Raw genomic sequence first — 17,440 nt, forward strand, 5'->3', positions numbered from 1 at the left:
GCTTAAAAATAAGCATCTAGCTTATTTTTTAACTTATCTAGAAAATATGCGTCTAGCATGAGACAAGAGGGGTAGCAAATTCAGTCATCCTCATAAGAGCTACAGCTGAAGGAGACCATTGAAAATGTCTAGAAGGAGGAAGTGCTGGTTTGTTTTTTTCCTGCTAGTTTCCATTAAATTTTCAGCTGTACCCAGATGTCCAGCACATTTAATAGCACTGACTAAGCTGTAAAAGTTTAGCCTACAATAAGAAAAGACTAATGAAAAATTAGTTTCAGAGTGTATTAAAATAATTTAGATTTTTAAAAATTTTTTGCACCCAATGACCTGCATAGTACAATCTTTAAAGAGCAAGCTTTTAAAGCCTAAGATAGATTTAATAGATAATATTCACTTCTGATGGAGGCCAGGCAGCCAGATATATGTAGTACTCACTTCAAGAGGAGGAAAGAAGGAGTTAATTTCACACCTCCCCAAAATTCGAAATAAATAATGAAGAAAAGAATATGGGGGCCCCTGGGGAATAACAAGGCATGGAGGTCACCAGCAAGGCAGGATTTTGTTCAGATCAGGCCATGCCAGATCAGTCTGACTTTTTCTCAAGCACGGTAAGAGACATTGTTAGTGGGAGAGGAGCAGAAAGTATTGTACCTACTTGACATAAGTAAAGCTTTCAGTACTTGACTCATCTGACAGTCTTACAATAAATTAGCAAAATATTATCAAGCTTATGTGATTTTAAGCTGTTTAGAGACTGGTTGTCTCTACTGAGAGAATGTGTATCAGCTTATCTGAAGATCAAAAGTGGAGGTTCAGGAAAAGCCTTACCTGCTCTGCTTTTTTAGTGTTTTTTGTTGGTAACCTCATATGATGGAATAGAAGGTCCATTATAAAAATTCTGTACACCATAAAATTGGAGAAAGCTGCAAGTATATTGCAGAGTGGGATTAGGAATAAAATAACATTGCTAAAATTCAATGTCCTTTTTGTAAAGTCAAGAACAGCAGAAAAAATAGAGAAAGGTCTTGAAAGTTACACTGGATCAAAAGGCAGATAGGAGTGGTATATGTTGAAAAAAATGGTAAATACATTTATTAATACATTCTATAAAGTTTGTCAGGTCACAACTACAGGAATGCATTTTTGCATTTTCAAATACATTAGTAGAAGTTACACTTTCCTGTAGGAGAAAACAAGAATGACCACAAGTCTAGAAAAGACTGACCAAACAAAAGTCCTGCAGTCTTAGAGAGAAGAATGATTGTGTACATGGTAACAAGTATTCAAAAGGCTCTTGCAAATAAAGGAGATAATCTACTTTCTGCCTCTTCCATATATAGGAAATAAAACAATGGGCTTCATCTGCTCTTGTCAAAATCTAGGTGAGTTGCAGGGAAGTACTTTGTAGCAGTCAGGAAAGCACAGCCCTGTAATAAATTGCTTGGAGAAATTGTAGAGTCTCTAATAGCAGAGGTCTGCAGGAATAAATTGCAAAAACAACTGTTGTAGGTGTAATTGATTCTGCCAGGGAGAATAGAGAGGAATGGATGATTCAGGTTCATTACAGCCCTACTTTTCTACGCTTCTGTGTAATGGGTACCATAAATAAAATTAAGGGATAAGGGCCAGTGTTTTAAGCCATTTACATTTGTCCTTTTGTCATAAAATCTTTCAAGTTAGATAGGTACCAGAATTAGTAAACAAAAAAACAAAGAACAAAAGAAACTTTCATGCAGCAAAGAAATAGCTTTTTGGTAAAAAAGCTTAGAGGGAAAGAAAAAAAAAAAAAAGAAAAAAAGTCTTTCTGTTGCAGTCATAGTTATATTCATGGAAATCGTTCAGTCATGAGCTGCTATTGTGTGGCCCAGGAGTAAAGGCCAAGATGAAGGCTGCCTCATTTTAAGTAAGTTCTGCAGAGAAGAGCCTGTATGTCGGACTCAACATGACCTAGTGTCATGACAAGTGTGACCTCAAAGTTTATCAAAGAGTAAAAAGATTGTTCTACTCAATTATTTTATAAAACTTTTCTCCCTGAAAGAGGTTACCTGAGAGGTCTCCGTGGTTTCTTATTGGCTGGCATTCTCTACTGAAAATCTGAAGAAAGTGAAAACTGAATATTTTAGCTACAGTGAGAGTACACATTCTATGAGAGTACACATAATCGTATTTTAATGTGCATGCTATGTTAAACTGCTTTGCAGTGCTATGCATTTACAAACTGTACATCCAGCCATAGAAATAAAGTATTTTCCAAGTCTTATCCATATCTTTTATGTGGGGAAAGTGATGTAATTCAGTAATGCCTAGGTTCATAATGTGAGTGATATGGCATTATACCTGGGCCCAAATCCTCTCATTTCAGCACATAACTTAACCATTAAGAGACATAGCACATAAGTAGTAGAGCACAGACTACCTGTCTTACAATGGAAGTGCACAGTGCCGGACTCTGTACTACAAACTGGGAAAGTATTCAAAGTTATGCAAAGGAACATAACTTTTATTAAAATCAATATACAAGAAATAAGCTGAGAGCAATCAAAATACAGCAGATACAAACTGAGATAAGTGTTAAACAAAGTGGATTATGCAAATTTAACTAAACTTGTTTCTGAGCAAAGAGATTTTAGCTCAGAACACTTTTCATATTTATATAAGACCAAGCAGTAGTCCTGTAAATACCAAGAGCTTTAATGCTACATGGAGAGCAGAGCTATTTGGACTGAAGAAAATTTGGAAACAGGTCAGTCCCAGGGTATCTACTAAGTAAGATTTTCAGCAGTGCTGAAAATGAGTGTTGCAAGGGGATTGTGGAGCAGGACATGCTCTCAGTGAGTGACAGGAGGCTCAAGCTGGAGGACAGGAGGTTGCTGCATCTGCTTATTTACCTTTATTAACAAGGCTGTTTGGATGCAGATACCTTCTACAGAAGTTCAGCCAGTTGTCTATCCCTTCAGAGGGCTGGGGGCTTATGAGCCTAGCTGATACTTCCATGGAGAATGGGATATCCATATCCATAAAACCACTGGGGTTTTTTGTTGTGTTGGTTCGGGGGGTTTTTTTATCCATGTTGCCCTTCTGTCTGCTAGTTCACAACAAAACTATTGACCCTATTGGCAAAACTCAAAGAATTCTAACATATTATGAAAGATATAACCTGCCAACAGTAGGTCTGCCAAATGCAGGACCTGGCAGCATCCCTGGCCATATGCATGTCTTGTCCCAGCAAACAAGTCAAGAAGGAGAAACAGTAGATGAGAGAGGCAAGAACAGCAAGGACTGATTTTAGGGTGTGACCAGGGCAGGACCTCTGTGGGCTGCAGAGAGATGTCAGAGGAGTTACTATGTCTGGGCAGGAATTCTGAATTAGATGCTGGGAAGATAAGGGGAGGTGTGGTGAAGAGGGAGTAGGTGCCGGTGTTGTGATGAGAGCACATGGAAGAGAGAGAGCTCAGATTATTGCAGTGACAATCTTTGAAAGGCATGGGTAAAGTTATTGAGGCAATTTTCATTTGTTGGGCACCCCCATGTGTGAGTTTTATGCAAATGGTGGGCTGAACAGGGGAGGGAAATATTCCTTCTTGGGTTTTTGTGAGTTTGCAGCAAAAATCCAGTTCACACTCCAAGTTCAATGCAAGTTGTTTAAAAAGTCAGTCAGTCATGAGGCACATGCGTGGTTAGCAGATTTTCTCAGTTATAATTCTTACTGTGTCTGAGAAGGAGCTCCACAAGCCAGTCTTGTTTTATGATTTATAAGGGAGGAAAAGTTGAACAGCTTCTCCTAAAGTTTTTCCCAAAATTCCCTCCTACAAAAATGTGTTTCTGGAAAGAGAAGAAAATTTCTATGTTTTCAGCCTCACAGCATAAAATGTTTTTAAGATTATGGGCATGTGTTAAAAAGGACCTGCTAAAAGATTGCAAACTTGGCTGGAAAATTCCTCTGCACAAATTTGGTCAAGGATTTTTTTGTGCAGCTGAATTGGAAGTGTCTGTTTTCCATCGAGTGGTTGTGAAATATCTGATCCTTCTCACTCTTGCAGAGGCAGCTAAACTGATTTGCAGCACATGAACACAGACCACTTCAGACATATTTTTCTGTCCACCCCAGTCTGATGGCTTTTGGTCAGCTCCCTGTGCCACTCTCAGCTCTGCATGTCAAACACACCCCTCCTATGCTGTGGGAGCATCTTTGCTACACTTATGTCTGGCGTGATGAAGATGGATGTTTATGTAGGGTGGACAAGATTGTTTGCAGCCATGCAGATGTGGCTGCATTAAATGATGTAGTAGTGTACAATCCATCAGTTTCCATATGTTGTTGGCTGTTTTTACTTAGGGTAATTGAATAGTTATCTCTAGGTAGAAAACAGCTGGGACAAACACTTAAATTTCACTGTGAAGTAAGGTGAGAGTCTTTGGCTGATCTCTAAATGCCACATCATGACAAATCCTGTGACTTTAGGATTACAGGCAAAGTCAATAGAGAACACTGGGAGAAAAATACTCATGAAAAGCACACAGTGTCACTAAAACAATGCCCAAGGACAGAGCAATGTATTCCTCATTAATGTTATTTAATCACTGGTAATTTATAAGAACTAAAATTCCAGTGAGATACACAGTCAAGAATTCACCTCAGATGCTAACTCAGGTGCACATTATAGCTGTGTGGTCTAGATGAATATTCAATTTTTTATCGTTTCCCACATAAATATGCACAGACACTGGGAGGTTTTGGTAGTGAAAACACAGCTGAGAGAGATGCTGCTAAAATGTAGAATATGAGACTTTTGAATAAGATAATGTGATTCTACCCTTAAGCATTTATCTTCTAAGACTTCAGAGTTTTGTGTGAATATTTTATCAATAAGAAATACAGAATTTCTGTCACTAGTTTATCCCTTTTTTTCTATCAGTATATTGTATATTATATTTTTTTTTCTATTTCTGTTCATAGCAGAGTAAATGGCAGATTTATGTTCTAGAAATTTTTCTTTCCATTAGTGCAAGGCAGGAATTCAGTGGTGAATCAATTCACATGTACTACGTGTACTTTGGCAAGACAGAAGGATTTTTGGGGCTTTGCAACTGAGTGGTTTTAAAATTTGTAAGAGGTCTGCACCGAGGGACCCCAAGCATTTTGTAGTTGGCCCAAGACACCTACATCCTTTCTACTCAAATACATCTATTTAATTGTTTAATAGTTATGTGACCATTTCCTATCTCTCAGAATGTTATAATGTGGAGAAACAACCTTCCTCTGAGCCAGACTTTGGCATCTCATCATCTACTAGATTGCTTCTTAGGAGCTACTGCTGTATTAAAATTCAAGGATACTTTCTGAGATGTTTCTGTTCCCAGATGAACATGATGTTACCTTTGCCTTCCAAAATTTTATTTTTCTGTTCAGATTACAGTATGAACCCAAGGATCCTTCACTGAGCAAGTTTGCAGAAAAAAGACCTGCTGAAAATTGGTGAAGTAACTCTGTGTCACACACAGAGCATATATCAATCTAATGCAATAGAGAATTAGAGAGATGTTAACTCATGCTTGACCATTCTCACTTACATGCTTTGACTTTCTCTTTTTCAGTATCTGCATGCAAATGGGATTGTGCATCGAGACTTGAAGCCAGAAAATCTACTCTATGCAACACCAGCACCAGATGCACCATTAAAAATCGGTGAGCAGCATTAAAAGTGTGATGCCTTCGAGTCAGTAATATGTGCTCACTGATGTTTGGAGTTGATGCACCTCACAATCACCCTGCTTGAAGCCAGTGCTTAATGGACAGCATGTTACTTCAGCAGCACAGCTGCACATGATGGTTTCAAAACCAATGCAAAACTAAATCCTTGCTTGGAGAATTTATAGCCAAAATTGTGCCAGCGTGGCAGAGATTAACACGCTTAGAAAAAGAAGTATCATGAGAACAGCATAAAGTTCTGTGCACCACTTCTATGCCCCTTTTTTTCTGTTAAACTAGTATTTTAAGAGGAAAGATACATTGGTGTGAAAATTAAAATGTGCAGATAAGTGGTAGAAAGATAATTGGGTAAGGCTGGCTTCTGTTTTGAAGGCAGATTTGAGGGACACGGAGAGATTTTTGCAAAGAGCACAGGAAAACCCTCTGAAGCGTGGTCAGCACCACAGAGGGGGTGAGGAAGGACAAGGCTGTCCTGATCAGGAATGTATTGTGCCAGTTCTGTTGGAGGTGGCAGACACTTCCAAACAGTATGACCTCAAGAAAGTTTGGACATGCCTAGTTTTTGCTTAAGCAACAAGAAGCATCTGTGCCACCCTTCTGGGTTTGAAAATACCACCTGGTGCTCCCTTAGGAACATGAGTTTTTTCCATGTTCATCAGGCTGGTGTTCATCATGGGTTTCTGGAGACAAATTTCCATGAACTGGCCTCAAGAAATTTAGTATAAATTTCTAGGAACATCTTAGTTCTCAGAATGATGGTATCTTAATTTATATCTTACCCTACTTACCTTTCCTGGAAAGGCTCTAAATTTGATAACATAATGCAGCACCAATGGCTTTGGTTTGACATCCAGAGTGTGTAGGGCTTTTGAAGCATTTCATAAATGCCAGGATTATTCATCTTCCTGGTGAAGTCACTGCTGTGTTTAAATTAAAAATCCAGTTTTGAACTAGTGGCTGTTTTTATAAAAGTAAACTGTTTTCCTAATTAGATAAATAATAATGCAAGAAGGATAGCCATTTAGGAACAAGTGACCTATTTTTATCCTGATCTTGAGCCAAAACATTCCCTTTTATATTTGGTCCAACGAAACAAAATCAAGTATTTTTTGCTTTTGATGCAAAGGTGATTTTCGTCACCTAAACCAGAATTTTAACAAGCTCAGTTTATTCTCAGTGAAAAAAAAGAGTTGTGAACAATTCAATTTGTATGACTTTTGTAAAGGAGTCATACAAGTACAGTATGTATTGTCATGAAGGCCCTTGCTCTGTGAATAGTAATTCAGAGTGGAACATTGCAGAAAGGATGATCAATACTTCTGTCACCATCTTTATGCCCCTAGAAGCCTTCTATCAAAATACTGCTGATATTGTGGTTTTGTCCTGCAGAGACTACATGACTGTTGACTAAAAAAGCAACCCAAAATAGTTCTGATAATTTTATTGGGTTACTCACAGAGTAAAAACTGAATATATATCTAAAATATATATCTGGATCTCTGCTTGCATGCCCTTAGGCCTCAAACTGTACTGGCTTTGTGCAGTTTTCAGAATAAAATACAAGCTACACTTTTGTCAAGCAGGAGCCAGGAATACTCATTTGTACAGCAAATTTTGCTTCCAGATTGCAGCATGGGTAGATTCATTAAATCAGTGCTTACCTGTGGAAATGCCAATACCTTCATTTAACATATAAATGTTTATTTAATTGCACATACAACAAACAAACCCCACATTATTACAGGGAGTGCGAACATTAATATTCCCAAACCATCTTAACAGCTGACTTTGGACTTTCCAAGATTGTGGAAGATCATGTGACCATGAAGACAGTTTGTGGAACTCCAGGGTATTGTGGTATGTTGTTTTGTTACTTACATTTGCTTTTATAACTGTAAAGTCAACAGAAAGAGGACACTGGAGAAGACCATGAGATCACTCTGTTACCTCAGAGAACAGCTGATAATGCAATTCAGGTGACATTGTCGTTGTCCATTACCGTGTGTGACATTGCCTGCAAAGCACACACATGTGCCAAGTCTGCTTTAGAGCAGCACCTAATTCCAGTCCAGTTAGTTTCATAAAACTGTATTTCATATATTAGCTATTAATGCTCTGGTTGTCTTCTCTTGTGACAGTTACACTGCCAATGTAGTCAGTGCTTAGCTCTTTTAATGCCCATCCTCATATACTATAAAAATAGGATAAGACTTATTCCCATAGAAGAGCCCTCAGAGTTATGTTGACTTGGTGGGAAGGATTGAGGCTGAACATTTCTGCAGAGAAGGGAAGAAAGGAGCTTTATACCTATAGTCATGTGTCTGTAGCAATCCTTGATTTACAACTCAAGTTAACTGACCGTGCAGAAGTCCTGGAAAATATTCAAGCATTACTTTCCAGAATTGGAGGAGACCCAGGAGAAATACTGTTTAAATGCCAAATTAAACTATGAATAATTGATGGTTCCAGGCTGCCAGCTCCCACATCCTGCTCACCCATGTATCGGCAGCTTCTCCAGAAAGGACACAGCAACAAAAACAAAAACTGGAATCTGAATTCTTTGGCATCAAGACTTGACAATCTACAGTCCTTGGGATGTGCAGATTGATGCAGAGGACTGAAGGCAAGAAAGTGGTCACAGAAAACTTAGTTTGCTGCAATGTTGTGCCTTCCATGAACTTAACAAGAAGAACATCAGTGATTTCTGAGAGCAGCACAAAAAATGAAGCCCAGTGCAAAGCAGTGATTCATGATCAGTCTGTTACAGGCAACATCTAAACTAAAAGCAATGTGTGGGACAAACCCATTCACCAAAAGAAAACTTCTGGAAATCGATCTGGAAAAAAAAATAGCAAAAGCCCTTCTCTTTATGGCTGTGCAAGTGTAATGTGGGGAGGGGAAGAGGTTGCACTGATGTTCGTAGGTACAGCCAGCCCACTGTGCTCCAGGAATGTGGCAGTTATCCCATGTGCATCACAGGTCCAGGGACCAGGGCCCTCAAGCTGTGCTTATCAAGCTGCTTGGGTAGACATCGACTCCTCTTTACTGCTGCAGGTCTGAAGTCCCCAAAAACTGCCTGGTCTTTCTGTCTGGTCCTCACTGCAGCAGAAGCAACTCTCTGAAATGGTCTGTCTTTCTTTCCAGCTAAAACAGAATATCAAAAATAAGCCCTAAATAAAGTGCCAAATAAATAGTCTCATAGAACCATTGACTTAACCATGGACTTAACAATCTTGGAGGTCTTTTCCAACCTTTGACTGAACACCACCATGCTCACTGAACTGTGGCACTAAGGGTCATGTCCTTGAACACCTTGAACACTTGTTATTTCTTGAACACCTCCAGGGATTATGACTCCACCATCTCCCTGGGCAGCTTGTTCTGATGCTTAACCATGCTTTCTGTGAGAAAATCCTTCCTAATGTCCAACCTGAATCTCACCTAGTAAAGCTTGAGCTGTTTTCTCTTGACCTATCATTGTTACGTGGGAGAGAAAGCCAATCCTCACCCCACTACAACCTCTGTCCAGGTAGTTGTAGAGACTCCCTGAGCCTCCTTTTCTCCAGGCTGAACATTCACACCACCCTCTGCTCCTCTTAGTATTTATTTACGAAGTCTATACCTTCACCAGTTTCATTGCCATTCTCTGGACAAGCTCCAGCCCCTCAAGGTCCTCCTGGTTGTGAGGGGCCTCAAACTGGACACAACATTTGAGGTGTGACCCCAGTGCAGGGGGGATGGTAACTGCCCCACTATTGCCAGGATGCCCTCGGGCTTCTTGGCCACTGGGCACAGCTGGCTCATGTTTAGCCACTGTCAACCAGCACACCCAGGTCCTTTCCTGCTGAGCAGTTTTCCAGCTACCCTGCCCCCAGCCTGTAGCAGGGGGTTGTTCTGGCCCAAGGCAGGACTGACACTCAGTCTCACTGAACCTCATGCCATTGGCCTTTCACAGATCCAGCCTCTCCACATCCCTCTGAACAGCTTTCCTAGTTGCCCCTTGACTTAGTGTCATCTGCAAACTGATTGAGGGTGCCCTCGATCTCCCCATCCAGATCACAAATAAAGATATTAAGCAGAATTGGGCCCAACACTGAACCCCGGGGCACCCCACTGGGGTTACATCCACCACCAGCTGGATTTAACTCCATCCACATCACTCCCAGGTCCAGATGTTCAGACAGTTTTCACCCAGTGACACAGCACCTGTCCAAGCCATGAGCAGCCAGTATCTCCAGGAGAGTGCCATGGGGGACAGTGCCAAAGGCTTTGCTGATGCCCAGGCAGACACACCCACAGCCTTTCCTGCATTCACTAGGCTGGTCACCTGCTCATAAAAGGAGATCAGGATGGTCAGGCAGGATGTGCCATTCCTGAACCCCTGTAGGCTGTACCTGGTCCCCTGCACTGTCCTGTATGTGTCGTGTGATCACATTCAAGATGATCTTCTCCATGATCTTCCCTGGCACCGAGGTCTGGCTCACAGGCCTGTACTTCCCTGCATCCATTTTCCTCCCTTTCTTATGGATGGACATCACATTAGCCAACCTCCAAATCATCTGGGACATTCCCAGTTAGATAGGACTGATGATCAGTGATGCAGAGCAGCTTGACAAGCTCCTTCTCCAGCTCCCTCAGCACCCCAGGATGAATCCCACATGGTCCCATGGACTTGTGGCTCAGCAGGTCACTGCCTCCCTTGTCCTGGATTGCACAGGGTCTGTTCTGCTCCCAGTCCCTGTCTGCCAAATCAGGGGCTGGCTCCCAGAGGATAAACAGCCCTGGCTGTTGAGGACTGAGGCAAAGAAGGCATTAAGTACCTCAGCCTGTTCCTCATCCTTCATTCCAGTGCTTGCCTCTGCTTCCAGTAAAGGATGGAGATTTTCATTGGCCCCATTTCTGTTGTTGATGTATTTATAAAAACACTAAGCAAAATACTGAAGTTAAAGCATTCACCTTCTTGGTCACATTGTAGCTCCAGTGCAGCTGTAGCTTTCTGTGGTTCTTTTTACAAACTAAAAACAATTTGAATCCAAAGTACACTAATTTTATTCTGGCTCAGGTTGGGCATGACTTCTTTTGCTTTATAGTCAGTGAAGGGAATCATTTACCTAATTAAGGGCTTAAATGGGTAGTGTCAACTTTTTACAAAAGACACGACTGTGCATGGACTTTAATTGATTTTGTGACTGTTGTTTCTTCACTCAGCTTTTGTGTTTACTGACAAATGTTTTGTCCTTTGCAGCACCAGAGATACTACGAGGATGTGCCTATGGCCCTGAAGTGGACATGTGGTCCTTGGGGATTATCACCTACATCCTGTAAGTGCAGACAGTGCTACAGAGAAGTTCTCTTTTTAGCACCCCCAGGACTTCATGACACTGTGAGCTGTGCCATTGAAGAGAAGAGCCTGAACTTTAATTATTATATTCCAGACTTTACGGAAGCAAGTCAAATCCTACAGGAGGATGCTCAGTTTAAATATTTGATAAATATAACAGTTCTTCCTGCACAGCAACAAGATATGTGCAGAATCATGCTTTTAATGTGAATGAGTATAGGCCAAAAGTTCCAAACACTTGTGTTTAAATAGCCATTTTTGTCTAAGTCTTATTGTGGCTAGTCATGATTCAATTGCTAAGAATTGTAATTACTTTATTGTATTGAATGAATTTTTCAAAGGAAGATTACTGAGAAGGGAAAATAGTCTATGATGTATTGACTCCCTCCTTTACGGGAGAATAATTAGAAGACTTAATTTTAGACCCTTGGCAATGACAGTGCTAAGACAACTTGTGTAGTTATATACAATACCTCTAGGATGCCTTTTAGGGGAAGAAAATGAGATTTTACATATTTACTTGTCTTGGTCTGAAAGACAGGTATCTGCTAAGGAAGGTAGGAGCCTTGGAATGGAAAATGTAAACTTCCTCCCTTCAAATTATTATATTTTTGAAATCAAGGGGCTTTCAGGCAAAAGATACGAGAATAGGAATAACAGTTCTTTACTAGTACATATAATAAGGCAAACAAAACAACAACTCTGGCATTAACAAGAACCAGAACCAGGACCCAGTGACTGCCTGCTTGGCCTCAGGCTGAGGGAGCTCGTGGTGGCTGTCCCGACAGGAAGGGATGGGACAGAGGCTTTGCTGCACAAGCCCTGGGGCAGCCAGGTCCCGCTGCTCAGCAGGACTCTTCTCTCTGGGAGTGGGACCCCTAACTCCTTGGGGTTTTTTTAAGTACCAATAAATACCCAGTAGCAACTTCTGGGAAAAAAAAATCTGTAAGTGAGAAAGAAAGCAAGCCAACCCCCAACAGTGCCTTAAAGATATGGAGGATTTTATACATGTGGGCCATTGTCCCTCCCCTGGTACTTGCTATGTCCAGCAAGTATAGTGTGCAATAACACAATTCTTTTCATCTTTTGCAAAGAAAATAACTATATTCTCTAGAGTTTATACTAAAAGTCCATGTAAGGATATATAAACACTCTGATGGTAATGTCAGAAAAAATTCATCTTTTGTTCTGCACATAAGCCTCAAATAATTCAAAGGTCTCTTTTTGGGTACCTGTAAATAATAGGCTACAATATTCCTATTTGCCATTTTGTTATTTGCTTCTTTTTAAATACGTCTATCTTTGTCTCAAGGTCTGGTTTAAGATCAAGACTTTGTGTTGAGGATCATGTCTCAGATATTGCCTGCCAGGAGCTCATTTCTTGCAACTTTTAAGGCTTCCATTCAGAGATGTGAAATTTGCCAGCAAGGTGGTCCCCAAGACTGGAGAGGTGACTTTTGTTGCCCCTTTAAAAAGCCACCTAGGTTAAGTTATGGCCTTTCCTAGTTACTTAAGGCTTAATGAAGTTGTTGCATTTCAAACTAAGAGCTTTTTTTAAGCAGAACTTGTTTTCAAGTGTAAGCAAGCTCCAACCAAACTCCAGACAATTCCTATCTGAATATCTGGAGTGGCATTTTCTATGTGCAGCTTCTCAAAACCTTCCAGCTATTCAGGGGATGCTCCCAAGCCACACTAAACCTCTGCAGGTGCATAAATACGAGTGTGTGAGTTCTTGCCCTGGAATGGGGCTGCATGACTACACATACTCTTCTATTCTTCCTCCTTCTAATCCTGTCCTACTCCCACCTCAAAATCCAATTTGATCTACAGGAACAAGACAGGCAAAAATCTATCTGGCTGTCTCTTCCATTTGCTTTAACAGTACTCCACATTTAAAACTCTCCTATTGTTATAAAGCTTTGTTGACCTATGTCTGATGGATTAGAAACTGAGACCAGAAAGGTACATGTGAAATTACTAAATCATTAATCCTGGAGCCCAGAGGACAATGTTGCCTGTCTCAGTCTTATAGTTCAGTACAGAAAAACTACTTACATAGAGTCAAAAAAATATAATAAAAAAATTTCCTGTATGCCCCCCCAGAATGGAGTGGATGTAGGAGTTAACAACCATGTTAAAGAGGATCTGCATAAAACTGTATCTTGTCATTAACCAAAGTGAACTTGCTATTTGATTAAAAAAAACTTTGGCACATAATCTGACTGGAGCTTTTCCTGAGCCAAATTATAGTAAGACCTATTTGTGATAACTGTCATAATTCAGGGGAAGCCACATGTATAGTTTTAAAAGTCAAGAGAAGCAGTCCTTTTGTATGCCTAAAGCAGCTTTGAAATCCTTCTGCATGTTTGAGATGAAGACAGTGGTTGACAAATACGGAAGCTTTGCCTGTAGTTGAAATTGCATGGATTTAATTAAAGGTGTTATTTTACTAAGTTGCTTAAAAGGACACAAAACATCATCTGGCCATTTTTAGTTGTTTTTTAAGCTGTCTACATTGACTTTTCCTTTATTGGTAGGTAACTGATATAAAGTGAATCACAATAGTAAAATGTTCTTTCAAAATAAAATTAAATCAAGTGCAGCCACACTAGTCTTGCACTGATTTAATTGATCTAATCTGAAATATCCAGGTTTACTTGCCTATTTTGGCATGTAGCCAAAAAAAAAAATAAAAAATCTGTCTGCTGAAGTGGATTTTTAAGTAGAAGCGTATCTATTGAAATTGTTAATAGGAGAACAATAGATGATGGTGGTGAGTTCAGTTAGGAGGCTTCCAGCACAGTCACAGCAAGGTTTAAGGAGGTTCTTACTGTCATAGGTTACCAGGATCCGAAAGGCAGTTTGGGCTGAGTCAGTGAGGGGCACTGCTCAGGGGTGTTCCATGAGAACAGCAGGGACCTGCTGCAAGTCCAGAAATGCTGATGGGAGAGGCAGCAAGCAGGAGAAGAGCAGCAGAGGGGCTCTGGCTGGCCCCACAAGGGTTTGGAGGCTGGATCCTTGTGTTTTAATATGTCTCTGCCAGACTTGGAAAAATAACGTGCTCAGAATGTGCCTGCAGTGAGGTGTTTCCCCTCTTCAGCAGTGGAATGTGATGCAGCTGTTCCACCCACAGCTATGTGCCACTCCCAAAACCACATTTCTTCCTTGAACCTCAGCCTCCTTTTTCAGAACAGTAAGCACATTGTATTTAAAAACACAAAAACAGGTTGAAATGTAAGGCTTTTCTAAATTTGTTGCTGTCTTGATCTTTATGATCTGCTTTTGTTTTTCTCTCATCATCTTAACTACTTGTTGCATTTTCTGGAGGCAGAGGAGCAGATAGACTTTCTCTGTTAAGCTCAGATCACATACTGGCTGAATAGGAAATTCACTTCAAAAATCTGATTATGTGTGCAGGCATGATTAAGGTGATTTTATCACTTCACTAAGTGATAAAAAAAAGATATTATACAAATGGAAACCACATCTATGAGTCTGCTTTCCCTGGGGCCAGCTGTGTGGATCTCTGTATTATTCAATATATTTATAAATGCAGTCATTTAGTGAGATCACAAGACTTCTAGATTGTATCTAGGTTACCTAAGTAAAGATGAGGGCTGATCATGAAAACTTACCAAAGGTTTTACATATTGTGGCTAATAGGATGAAAAAATATACATGAATAAAAATCAGTCCTAACTGGATATATAAAAACTTGTAACTTCACGTGTAAGATGAGGTTTTCTCAGCTAATTACTATTCCTCTGGCAAGAGTTATAGGGGTTCTGATAAATGCTACATGATCCTGTTTTAATAGCTCCAATTAAACACATGTGAAAATAGAAAAATTACTATTAGAAAAGCCTTTCCCAGTGCTTAAGAATACATCTGGCCACATTGCTCCCTGCTCTGTAGAATCAGGGATTCGTGAGTCCATCCAGGTCTGGTTTCCCAAAGTGATCTACAGAACACAAAGTAGGGAAAAATACTACCATGAACAGTTTCTAACAACACAAGACTAATTAAACTTGGATAAATTAATGTCTTTTTTATCCTTTCAGACTTTGTGGCTTTGAACCATTTTATGATGAAAGGGGAGATCAGTATATGTTTAAGAGGATCCTGAGCTGTGAATATGACTTTGTGTCCCCCTGGTGGGATGATGTGTCTCTGAATGCCAAGGATTTAGTAAGTAAAGCAAAAATGAGACTTGCTGTATTTAGTATTTTTGTCACTGAGAAAGAGTCCATTTTGGGGTGGGGCAGAATATTGATCATAGTTGTTTCCTCTTGTCTTTGCTTTATTATGGTGCTGTGATTTTGCACTCAAAACATAGATACTCAGGTTCTTCTGTGAAGAAAACCATAGATTGTTGGCAGCTGTCTCAGTGCTCATGTGAAGCTCTTACAGATCTGAAGTGTTTCATCATTCCTCTTTTCCAGGCAAACACACCTTCAGGGGAATGTAGAAACAAGCCCTTCTTTTTGTGCAGTTTTTAAGCCTGAATTTTGGGGAAGAATATAAAAAGGAATGACACTTCCCCCCCACACTGCTTTTTCTGACATACTTTTTGTGTACATTCAAGTTTTTTTTAGTAGATGAGGAAAGATTGACTACTTTTAAATATGCTCCATTAGAAAAATGCAAGGGCTGGCATGCTATCTGCTTGTATTCTTTTATTACTGGATAAAGTAATTTGGATCCAGGAGACACTGATCTGCAAAGATAGGTATGCTTGAGTCTGACTTTGTCAATAATATTTTGCATAATTCAGTTATTTAATTAGCACTGAAAACACAAGTGCTTAGTTCCATATATTCTTATGCAAGCTGTGTCAAAACATACTATGTCATTAATGTTAGTGAAGTACTTCAGGATATTTCAAATGGAAGGACTGTACAAGTTCAAAGTATTTTTTGTTGTTTTATGAGATGTGAAATTTTTCTAAGGCAAAAAATGTATAATTTAATGCCAGATAAACAGCAGTCTACAGGTAAAGCTTTTGTTCTAACTGCTCCATACTGATTTAGTAAAGTGAAGCTCAAACTTTCAGGTTTGAACTTTTCATAGCAAAACTGTAGATAAGGATGATGACCATGACTCTCAAAACCCATTCTGTGGGCATTTCAGTGTTCAGCTGAAGTGATTTACTTAACTCAGGGTTTTCCTTGGAGACACCCACAATGCCTGTTCTCCTCCATGCACTTCAGGGCACCAACTTTCTTTAAAAGCTCTTTGTAGGGAGATTTCAGAGAACCCTAAAGCAAGTTTTCCCTCAGCCTTGGGCACACAGGAGCAGTGGAGCCCTGTGCCATGCACTCTGCTCCAAGAGGGTCTGCAGTCAGGAGAGCTGGGTAAGTGTGGGTCTGCAGAGTGCAGTCTGCTTACTTTGTTACTCCATCCTCACCTTTCTCTTTTTAAAACACCACTTGTCCAGAGATATAATAAAACCCGTGGAATGTCGCTTGACTGGACATGCCCTGTATCCAGCAGGACTGTCTCCAGTCCCAGGGGTATGTTTGCAGTGCCTTTTTCCCAAAAATATCTTACAGTCATATTTGTTAAGTCCAGGTTTGCTGGCTTTGATGAGAGAAGGAATGGTGCAAACAGCATTAGTTTCAGAGTGAGCTAAGACAGAAACACTTGTACAGTTCTTTTTTTTATGTGTGCATGAGGTTTTACAATGACTGAAAGAAACATTTCCTTTATGATGTACCTGACAGGGACATAATTTAAACCTTCTAATCCAGTTTAAAACTTGTCCAATTCCAAAAGCAGAGATACTTCTTAGAGATTCTGAGAATCTCTTAGGGTTTCTGTGACAATTCAGACATGAAAGAGCCTATGATAGATACAGGTCATCTGCATTGGTGATACCCTTCATATGTTGGTAACCAGTTGATTCTTTCTCTTCTCTCTTCCCCCTTAGTGGCTGTCTTAATCAGATGTTATTTATGGAGGACCAAGAAATGCCAGAAGTAGAATACTTACAAAAACACAAATGAAAATTCTTGTTGGTCTCTTAGAATGTCTCACCTAAGATGCTTCCCAAATGAAGACCAGAGCCCCCCAAATGCAAAACTAGGTAAATTTGAATGAAGAATAAGGTTGACAGTCTTTTGTATTTCTTGCTTGTGATGCAGGTTAAAAAGTTGATTGTTTTAGACCCCAAGAAACGCCTCACCACTCTACAGGCTTTGCAGCACCCATGGGTCACAGGGAAGGCAATAAACTTTGCACATATGGACAACGCACAAAAGAAACTTCAAGAATTCAATGCCCGGCGTAAACTTAAGGCAAGTCTCTGCTCATAGTCTCTGTTTTGGCTATGAAAGCATGCAATTAAATTAGTGGCCTTGCAGAAACCTTGCACATTTTTGAGGACAATA

The 17,440-nt window shown here is 40.0% G+C and overlaps 1 protein-coding gene across 1 annotated transcript in view; it reads left to right on the forward strand.

Annotated features, from left to right (window-relative positions):
• CAMK4 (calcium/calmodulin dependent protein kinase IV) overlaps nt 1-17,440 on the forward strand; it is a 145,164-nt gene that overhangs the window by 123,350 nt on the left and 4,374 nt on the right. Inside the window, exons 6-10 of the mRNA XM_015652995.2 lie at nt 5,596-5,686; nt 7,493-7,567; nt 10,956-11,031; nt 15,113-15,239; nt 17,195-17,347. Of these exons, the coding sequence (XP_015508481.1) occupies nt 5,596-5,686; nt 7,493-7,567; nt 10,956-11,031; nt 15,113-15,239; nt 17,195-17,347 (522 nt within the window). The remainder of the gene's footprint in view (nt 1-5,595; nt 5,687-7,492; nt 7,568-10,955; nt 11,032-15,112; nt 15,240-17,194; nt 17,348-17,440) is intronic.

Source organism: Parus major, chromosome Z (genome assembly GCF_001522545.3).
Source record: "Parus major isolate Abel chromosome Z, Parus_major1.1, whole genome shotgun sequence".
NCBI lineage: Eukaryota > Metazoa > Chordata > Aves > Passeriformes > Paridae > Parus > Parus major.